Genomic DNA, 10,571 nt, shown 5'->3' on the forward strand with positions numbered 1-10,571 from the left:
TCTCTGTCTCTGTCTCTGTCTCTCTGTCTCGTCTCTGTCTCTGTCTCTGTCTCTCTTCCTCTCCCTTTCTCCCCGCTTCTCTCACATGTACACAAAGAGAAATTACAATAAGAGGGATACGGCCTGCAATCCAGGAAGAGAGCTTTCACAATGACCCGAATCAGCCTGCACCTTGACCTTGGACCTCCTAGCCCTTAGAACTGTGCGAAAACAAATTCCTATTGTTTAAGCCAAGCGGTCTCCGCTCTTCTGCTTTATGACTAATACACATATGTACCCCTTTTACCCGCGTGACATTCCAAATGGAGAGAACAGTAAGATGCTCATTTCCCCTGATAAATTTGTGCACGCAAATCTCCCTATCAGCGTTATCTCCAACATATATAGTGAATAAACCAATGGGTAAATAAACGGGGTCCTCTCATGGCCCATGAGGACCTCCTCCCCGGAAGAGACTCTCTCTGCATCACGTCCCAAGCCCTGTGGTTCCTGTTCCTTGGTGCCTCATCTGGGAGGATGAGGAGCAGAGCTGGGGCCGCCATACGGCCCTGCGTCCCTCAGTCCTCCCTAGAACCAAATGCCAGCTGCCCCCAAGTACTTGGCGTTCAGCCCAGAAATAGAAACCTAATCTCTGGTCTTCCCTCCCGGTGAGGCCACTCTGCGTCTTGGTTTTTGCACTGACTACATTGGACAACGGTCTCTTTGGCTCATCGGGGGCAGAAACTCGGGCAGGCAGACGAGCGGGACTGAGCAACAGTCCAGAGACCCTGCCGCGCCCTGGCTTTGCTGCCCCCTCCTCCCTGTCCTCCGAGCACCTTAGAGGACGGGTTCTCAGCTCTAGACACGAGTCAAGCCCAGCTGTGGAGACTCTGAAACCATCCAGGTCCCCGAGCCGCACCTTGCACCTCATACAGAACCAACCTACGAGGCAGCAGAAACTTGGTTTTCAGTTAACAAAAAAGTGTCTGGACGATGACCTGGCCCTGCCATTTCCCCTGGCATGGCCCCTTCCCCTGAAACGACCCTCTCTGTTCCCTGCCCAGCCTCGGTCAGTCCAGTTCCCAAAGCCCCTGCCCCACTCACCTGACGTGCCAACGTGAAGGAGCAGAGGCAGGAGCAGCCGCAGGGTCCTGCCTGCCTGGGTTCTCTCCCTGGTGAGCATCTCCCTGGTGAGCGCCCAATGCCCGTGCCCTCCAGGGACTTGTGACTGAGTTGGGAGGCAAACTGCCTTCCCTTTGTCGAAATCTACTTCTCTTAATTTCACATCTTCAGTTACTTCCTAATTTCCTTAAGTGAGAGAAAAGCAGTGTCATCGTGGTGCACGAGGAGCGTGATGATGTGTGTGGTTGTGGGGAAGCAAAGCGTCCAGGCCTGGCCAGGGTTCCACGCTGCAGGTGTGTGCGCGTGTGTGCATGTGCGTGTGTGCGCGCGTGCGTGTGTGTAACTGAGAAAACATGTCAGCAAATCAGGGCATAATGTGCAGCGGGGCCCAGGGAGACATGCTCAGAGCTCGGGCCGGGGAGAAATGGAGACACACTCGCACAGATCTGCACTTCGGAAAGATGCGGTGCTCAGGGCTGACACCGAGCCTCGCTGGAGGAACAGCCTCGGCTTCAGCCTCCCTGCCGGCAGCCCCCCTGCCCCCGCAGGGCATCTGAGACCCCCTTCCTGCCCTGGGCCATTGTCCCCCCGTCAGGACTGCTTCCTCCCAGGTCCTGAGTCACTCTGAAGCAGAAGCCACACTGGGGAGATTATGAGGAAAGAGAAGTGGCCTTTTCCCTTCAGCCCCATTTCCCCTAGATGTTTTCCCTGCCCCACAAATATTTGTATATTTCACTGGCTGTGGGCTGTTGGCAAACGCACCGCACTGAAACTGCTTATTCTAAGTGACTCCCACACACCTCTCTCGTCTTCCTTCAGAGGTTCCTGTCCTTCCTTCTCTGTCACCTGCTCCCTCTCACTCTCCTTGCTCTGCCCCTCACCCCCGGCATCTCCTGGAGTCTGTCCTAGATGCTCTTCTCCCTCGGGGAGTGTGCCTGTCCCTGCCAGGCTCTCTAACATCTCCCCTGAGCACAGGACTGTGGCAAACACACCTGCTGCCACCCACACCTCCCAGAACGTGTCTCCGCTCTCGCTGTCAATGACTCTTGGCACTTGTGGAGACCTACTTAGCAGTTCGGACTAACTCAAAACGACATTCCTTGTCACCTTGTCATCTCCTCTCCTCAAATCGATCTGTCACAACATCTGGTCCATGGGCCTTATCGCCCGCCCCTATTAGATTATAGCCTTCCTAAGACAAGCCCACAAGGCCTCCTCCCTGTCACCTGTCACTCTCTGATGGCCTCGCAGTGTAGGGACTTGGAGGTGGAGCGCAGAGGCCTTTGCCAGCACAGCAGAAGCAGCGTTGGGCCCGTTCTCGGGAGGGCGGGGAGAAGGCAGAAGAGGCGGAGCATCCAATGCTTGCGATTCTGCTTGAGGGCGGAGCCTTCTGCCTGGGTTGAGGGTGAAGGTGAGCCCCGGCGCCTGCCGGGAGGGGTGGGGGCAGGACCGCAGGCGGCATTGGCCTGGGCCCTCCCTCCCTTTCTTAACAGTTATCGAGGTTTAATTGGGATAAAATAAACCGCGTACATTTAAAGCGCATAGTTTGAAACTTTTGTCTTGCTGTTTTTGTTATTTCTCGATGCAGTACAGTTCATTTTGTTGTAGAGTTTTAACACAAGCCTCGTTTCAGGGATCCATCACCTGAAACATACCGAAAGGTCTTTATGGATTCATTCCTGCGTGGCGGGCAGTCAAGCCAGTGAGGTAGAACACCAGGTGCTGACCTGGCCCCCGTGCACTGTGACTCCGTAGTTCAGCCTTCAGAACCCTTGAGGTGTTGTTGGGAACTGCCCCGTGTGTGCCACCTAGTGGCCACTCCATGACAAGGGTGGCGGTGTCCCCCCAGTTCACAGTCTTGGGTATTCAATTCAGGGTCTGGTCAAAAATGCACAGCTAGGGGTAAGACTGGGAGTTCTAGGTTCTCTTTCTTTTTTTCTTTCTTTTTCTTTTTTTGTTATCAAATTAGATGGCAAAGCATTATGTTTATTATGCAACAAACCTGTATCTCTGCTATAAGAATATACTATACGTCGACATTAACGGACCAAGAACTCATCACAATATTACCAACTCGCAAAAAACATTCTGAAAAGTTACAATTTAAAGCTCTATCTCATCGTGGTAAAATTTCTTCACACACAAAAAAGAGAAAAGAATCAAAGAAATGAAGGAAAAGAGGCTGCAACCAAAGTTCATGTTTAAGCGGCTCATTTGCGAGCCATGCAGGAAATTTAACATGATTACAGCAGCTGAAAAAATGTACCCAGAGAAAATAAACCTGTTTTAGACCAATAGCCTTTGGGTAAGAACAGCTGCTTAGAGTGTTGAGACCACTGGGAACAATGTCAATTGTCAATTTAAATTATTTAGTGAAGGCAAATTATTTTGAGTGGTTTTCCTTGGCTCTTAATCAGATGACAGGTGTCAGGATACTGTTCATTTGCTCCTATTTATTCAAGAAGCCAATGTTTGAAGTGACTGAAGAATTAGCCTCTCTGAAGAGACTGCATGAAACAGGTGAGAATATTTTTGAAGAAGCTGAGGAAACACTATTTCAATACACCTGAAGGGAAATCAGCTATGCTGTGTTACAATTTATGGAAGTAGAAACAGGTTTAGTTTGATAGATTTACACTTGTGAAAATGTATGTCTGGAAAGGTCTTTATTACTCCTTCATATCTAAAAGAGCGCTTTGCTGGATACGTTATTCTTGGCTGATAGTTTCTTTCATTTAATAGTTTGAATCTTTGATCCCACTCCTTCCCAGTTTGAAAGGTTTGTGCTGAGACATCCAGTGATAATCTCATGGGTTTTTCTTTATAGGTTACTATCTTCTTTTCCCTGGCTGCCCTGAGAATTCTTTCTTTGTCATTGATGTTTGATAATTTTAATACAATGTGTCCTGGAGAAGGCCTTTTGGGGTTGAGATAATTGGGTGTTCTGTTGACTTCTTGAATTCCAAGCTCCAGCTCATTCCTTAGATTTGGGAAATTCTCATCAACCATTTGTCGGAAAACGCTTTCTAATCCCTGCTCCTTTTCCTCCCCTTCAAGAATGACTATTATGTTTCCTGTCCTGATGGTATCAGTTAGTTCTTGCATTTCTCTTTCATTATTTTTCATTCTTTGGTTTCTCTCTTCTTCCTTCTGATTTATTTCTAGATTTCTGTCTTTGATATATCACTGGTCCTTTCCTCCATTTGGTCAATTCTATTTCCCAAGCTTGCTGTTTCAGTTTTCACCTTTTTCAGTGTGTTTTTCATCTCCAGAAGTTCTATTTAGTTTTTTTTGAGGGTTTCAATTTCCTTCCTAAAGAACTTATTCTGCTCATCTAGCTTTTTCAAAAATTCCTGAAATTGTTGATATGGCTCGTTTTGGATCTCTCTGAGTTTTTTTTAGAAGTACCATCCTGAATTCTCTGTCATTTAAGTCACATATTTCTATGTCTGTAAGCTAATTTTCTGGAGATTTTTCTCTTTTTTTCTGAGCCGCTTTGTCCCCTTGGTTGTTCATTGTGTTTAATGGACTATTTCTCCACCTGGACATTAATGCAAGTGTATTCTGCTTTTTTTCCAGAAAGATTTATTATATAAAGGTCTCTCTTTAGCCTGTTTCAAAGAAGGTGTTTTTCTTTTGGTTTCCAGTAGGTGGCGTCTAAGTCTCTTGGATCCCTGCTTTATATAAAGTTCATAATAATGCCTTTTTCTTCTTATAGATAATCACACTCGCTACCCTCAGTCTCAGTCTCTGTCAGTGTTAGCGACAGTTTCAGCGACAGTTTTGGTAGTGTTTGCTCTAGTGGGGCATTCGGTGTTGGAGGGCATGCGGGGAGGGACCCTCTGAGTTGGAGGATGGTGGCTGCGGCTCAGCCTCCAGTTTTGCAGTCGCCGGCTGGTAATAACCAACTGTTGTTTCTCTGCTGTACCTCGCTTCTCTGCTTCCTGCCCTGATAACTGGGGCCTGCCTCTGCCGCTTGGAGCTCACAGGCAGAGTTGTTCAGGAAATTCACCGCACCTTCTCTCCTCCCCCTCCTCCTACAGGGAGCTCCAGCTGCAAGAGATAGCTTCTTTGTTTCTCCCAGTTCACAGCCCGACACCCAGGTTCTGACCTGAGGTAGCTCTTATGGGCAGATTCCCATGCTCAGACGTGCTGGTGTGCAGTTTGGGTGTTTTTTGTTGAGTTTTAGATGTTCAGCTTATTGTTGTTTCAAGGGGAGCGATCTGGGGACGTCTCTCACTCCGCCATGTTTCTGACGTCACTCTCCTAGGGTCCTTTTCTTAAGCTGCTACCCCTTCTTGATCCCCGCCCCTTCCAAGCTCTCAGAGCCCCCTGCTGGTCCTTGGGCTAGAAAACTGGGGCTTTTCTCTCACTGCCTGCTGTGTACTTCCTGAGAATGGTCAACCTCCAGGGCTGAGCAGAGGGAGAACAGAGAGCAAATGCAACCGTGTCCTCCCCACCCTGGTGTCTTCAGAGCACGGTTCACGGTTCCCCTGGGCAGAGGGGACCTGCTCCTTCAGTTCCAGGTGTTGGCCCCCAGTGGCTGCAGATAGAATTGCAGCTTCTGTGCTGGGACTGGCTGAGACTGGACAGGAGGGGAAGAAAAACCAAACATGAGAAAACTCCGGGTCTCCTGCCCACTTTTCCCCTACTGGCTCCCCCTTTCCCTTTCACAGTGAGCTGGTACTGTCCCTGCTGAGTGTGCAGTTTCAAGATGTGTGGCCAGGGGGTTCCTGCCTAGGCGAGGTATAGAAGGCAACAAACCCAGAAAACTCACAGCTAGGGGGTCCTTCTCATTCTGTTTTCCTTCCCTGGTCTTCTTGCCACCGATTCACTTAGCAGAATTCTCAGATACCGCCGCACACATTCTGTCTGGGCTCTTAGTTGCACTCAGCGGGAGGGATCTGCGAAGGGTATTGACCATCTTACCTGCAGCGTCGAATGCACGCGCAAAAGGCTGCAAACAGGCTTCGTGTAAGAGAGGAGAGGAGGCATCTGAAAAATGCAAAGGAAAAGAGCTCACGGAAATGACCAAGTCAACTGGTTATAGATTTACCAGATCCTATAAATCTCTAAATGGCCTTCTAGAAACTCTTGCAACATTTGGTGCTGTGGCAGCCACACCCTGCCTGGCCATTTCCTGCTCAAATAAGTTCATTCCTGACTGCCCTCTCCACTCCCCTCAAGGACTCTCCAGCTGACATCTGTTGATTCATGGCTTGCCAAACAACTAATTTCCTTCCTTATCTCTGCAGCTGTGTAGGAATAACAAGACTGTATAAAACTGCCCGTTATGTTACAATCGGGGCTCAGCCTTTGGATAGGAATCTGCTGAGCAGGTGCCGGCATCAATAAGTGCTGCTTCCTGCTTATAGCCTCGATGTCCCATCTCTGCGTTCGAGAATCCTATAACAGTGCGGATAACGCCAAGGTCGCGAGTTCTACAAGACAAATGACCTGTAAATAGATAAGGCCAGTGGTCTGGAAATTCCTTCCTTTTTGCAGCGCCCCCCGCCACCCGAAACTCCCGCTCCTCATCCTGAGTCATGAGGTGCACATAAGACCTCAGACAAAGGAATCATGCATCCCTCGCATGAACACTGCAAAGATATATAAACTGTAAGAAATCTAACCAAGAGGAGCTTGTGTTTTGGTGCTGTTAAGCCCCACGTGCTCCGCCGGCTAAAACATTCTCCTTCCTCTAATAAAATTGTCTGAGTGTCCAATTTCCTCCATCAGGTGTCGCTTCCTGCAACACGTGGACCTGGTTGTGGGGACAGTGAATTATGGTGGAGCCACACAGTGGAACACTAGGCTGCTATTTAAAGAACTAAGTACACGTATATGTAATGTCTTGGAGAGATTTCCATGGTAAAACTTTAAAACTTTTCCTTGGACTATAAAATGCATCCAGAAAGTGAACACATCTAAAGTGCACAGTTTAATAACTTTGCACAAACAAAACACACTCATGCAACCAGCACCTAGAGCAAGAAACCAATGTTACCATCGTCCCCAAAGCCTCTCTCGTGTTTCCTTCCAGCCACGACCTACGAAGTCAGGGTGTCATTATTTCCTCCTAGTCACTGCTGACGAGGTCGCCACCCTCCCGTCTTCTAACTGCCTAGAATTGTTTTGTCAGCTCTTTATGTCAGTCAACTTTATATCAGCGAATCACACAGCACTCACTGTTCTGTCTGGCTTCACTGGGTGAGCGTCGTGATTGTGAGATTCATCGACATGGTTCTGGTGTAGTTGTTTTTGTTTGTATTTGTTTATTCTAATCATGATATAATAGTCCACCCTATGAGTTCACCACATTTATCTATTCTACTGTTACAGGCATGTGACTAGATTGAAATTTTCAACTATTACGCACAGTGTGGCTGTGAACATTTCAGCCCGTGCCTTCGGTAAACACTCTGTATCTCCCTTAGTAGCGTTCACAGGGACCATTGTTTCCTTTATCTGGACCTAATTTTAAGAGAAGCGAAACTTCAGCCAAGGTTAGATTCTTAGCCTCAGCAAGTGTTTTAGGACAAATATTTCCTGAGAGAAAAGTGAGACCCTGAGACTTGGGGTGGCACATCTGCCAATGCAGATGACCACTTGGCTGCCACTCCGATTTCCAAGAACCCTCCGGGTCTGCAGAAGTGGCCTGATCCACTTGTTAGAAGATAATGGCTCCCCATGTTGATGATGCTGCACAAGTCTGAAAGGAAGCAGATACCTCACAGGACACTACTCGCCCCCTGGGGATCTATTGCAGGACTCTGCCCTCATTTCCCCTCCTGACCACAAGACCAATACCTGAGGCGATGGGTCAATATGGCCCCCCTGGGGATATGCTGGGAAGAGGAAGTGAATATGTCCTGGCAGGACCCAGAAAAGCGAGCCTGGTAGTGGATCTCAAGGTCCTGGATCACGTGGTGGAAAAGGCTGTGAATTAGGAAGAACTGGTCAATATGGGGGTACTCGCACACACAACATGGGGGCACTCAGCACACCGGCAAAACCGAGGAGACTGGTTCTCACGCACGGCTGGGAGGACTCCTAGAAGCTTGGAATCAATGTCGCCCCACATTAAATGAAGTCAAGGTCCCAGAACGGCCGTCGGCAGAGCGTGGAAGAAGGGGTCAAAGGCTGGGAGAATCTAGCAAGCTAAACTGGAACTGTTATATTTGACTTGAAAACCCACCAAATAAGGATGATCTTTGAAAAGTCCCGGGGACCACTCCATTTACAGGGAAGATATGCTGGCGAGAGGACATGAGCATCGCCGAGCGGCTCCACGGTGGCTTCAAGGTAGACGATGTCATTACATAACTGAGCTTCACAGGATCAGTAGGAGCCGGTAGAATTCCAGGATGGCAGAGGCAGGTGGAAGCACTTATCGGTCTGGGGCAAGGTGAGCATAATTAATGGACCGGGTAGCAAGTTCTGATGGCACCTGCGTTGGGATCAGTGGAGATGACTATGAGAACGAGAGGCAAGATCAAGACCCTGGAGGCAAGAGAGGTGACTACCTGGTCATTTTCTTGGTTTCCGGAGATATTAGAAGTGGATGGGCTTAGCAGTCGACACGATTCTCTTATTGATTTTTTGGGTCATGAGGGAGATGTGATCACCCCGGGGAAGTCAAGTGGAAACCCTTAAACTGCCCCTCCGCTGTGACCAAGAATGCTAATAAAAAACACTAGCACATTTGCTGAGAATACCAGAGCCTAGTGCCACTTTCTAAGACTTGAAGGACACAAGGTGATGGTCCCATCATATCTGCCTTGAACTCACCAATGACAACGGACTAGTATGAACTTGACCAAAGAGTAGCCAAGTTGTGGCCTCCGTGCCAACAGTGATAACCTCACTGGAGTCGATGGTGTGTGTGTATGACTACCGATGCGGCAGATGTATCCTTTTTAATGCCCACCAGGATGAAGGAACAGAGGCAGTTCATGTTCACGTAGCCTGGACAACTGTATGCTTTCTTCGTCTTGTCCCAGGACTGTGTTAATTTTCTCCTCTGGCATGATTTCGTCCTAAGGAACCCGGGTCATCCAGACGTTGCTCAGAATGTAGTTAGTTCGCTGTGATAATGACACTGTGATAGACGGACTTGATAACAAGAAGGGACAAGCAGAGACTGGGAGAGGAACCCTACCCAGATTCAGGGGACGGTTGCCGCAGAAGTTTCAGATTGGGTGGTCTGGGGCATACCGGACATAACCTCAAGGCAAAGAGCAAGGAACATAGACTGCATTTTGCAATTCCTGCCTCTTAGTGACCTGCCTGATAAAACTCAGGGGAGTTTTGAAGTCAAAGTCCGCAGATGTAGGTGACAAGTGGGACCGGAGGTGGGGAAGCAATCAATTGGAGCTCCTTCAAGGAGCGGTTCCACAGACTCGTGTGTCCTGGCATATCCCCAATGCCTGCAGGCAGGCTTGCCCCAAGGGCAACATCAGAGAGTTCTTTCACTTAATAAAATCGAAACCAGCTTCAAGCCTCTTCATTCTGGAATTTAGAAGACACCGCCCCGCCCCCTGCTCGAAGGAGTTTGCATGACAAAACAGGTCTAATTCACCTACTATTTTGTTCTCTTGCTCTGTGGTCTCAGTCAGCTATGTTTTGGCTTATTTTTAATTCTGATCAGATAACCAAGAATTATCAGACCTTTGAGGAAGGACCAAACAGCAAACAAAACAATGATGGGACCCCCAGGTGAAGAGACACAAATTCAGGGAACAGAAGAAAATTGAAAACATCGGCGGTCAGAGAACAAAAAAGGGGCATTCTGAAATAAAAATATAATTTCTAAAGTAAATGTTTCATCCAAAAGTTGGAAGAGAAAGTAAAACCCCAAAATAAAATAAAAACCTGCCAAGAGGTAGAACAAAATTCACAATAATGGAAAATATTTTTTAAAGAGGACAAGATAAAGAGAATTGATTGGGAGAGGGAGCGGGTGACAGAGAAGGAAGGACAGGAACCTCTGAAGGAAGAGAGAGGTGTGTGGGAGTCACTTAGAATAAGCAGTTTCAGTGCGGTGAGTTTGCCAACAGCCCAAATATACAAAGATGTGGTGGGGAGCAGAGGAGGACTGGCAGGGAAACCATCTAGGGAAAAAGGGGCCAAAGAGAAAAAGTCACTTCTTCTTCCTCATAATCTCCCCAGTGTGGCTTCTGCTTCAGAGGGACTCAGGACCTGGGAGGAAGCAGTCCTGACAGGGGGACAATGGCCCAGGGCAGGAAGGGGGGTCTCAGATGCCCTGCGGGGGCAGGGGGGCTGCCGGCAGGGAGGCTGAAGCCGGGGCTGTTCCTCCAGCGAGGCTGGGTGTCAGCCCTGAGTACCGCATCTTTCCGAAGTGCAGATCTGTGCGAGTGTGTCTCCATTTCTCCCCGGCCCGAGCTCTGAGCATGTCTCCCTGGGCCCCGCTGCACATTATGCCCTGATTTGCTGGCATCCGTTTTCTC

The 10,571-nt window shown here is 48.6% G+C and overlaps 1 protein-coding gene across 1 annotated transcript in view; it reads right to left on the minus strand.

Annotated features, from left to right (window-relative positions):
* LOC120600240 (CMRF35-like molecule 5) overlaps positions 1-6,077 on the minus strand; it is a 12,431-nt gene extending 6,354 nt beyond the window's left edge. Inside the window, exons 1-2 of the mRNA XM_039859661.1 lie at positions 5,879-6,077; positions 1,084-1,287 (exon numbers count right to left, since the gene is read on the minus strand). Coding sequence (XP_039715595.1) covers positions 1,084-1,162 — 79 coding nt within the window. The 5' untranslated portion in view covers positions 1,163-1,287; positions 5,879-6,077. The remainder of the gene's footprint in view (positions 1-1,083; positions 1,288-5,878) is intronic.
* Between the last annotated feature and the right edge of the window lie 4,494 nt (positions 6,078-10,571).

Source organism: Pteropus medius, unplaced genomic scaffold (assembly GCF_902729225.1).
Source record: "Pteropus medius unplaced genomic scaffold, Ma_sr-lr_union100, whole genome shotgun sequence".
In the NCBI taxonomy this organism is placed as follows: domain Eukaryota; kingdom Metazoa; phylum Chordata; class Mammalia; order Chiroptera; family Pteropodidae; genus Pteropus; species Pteropus medius.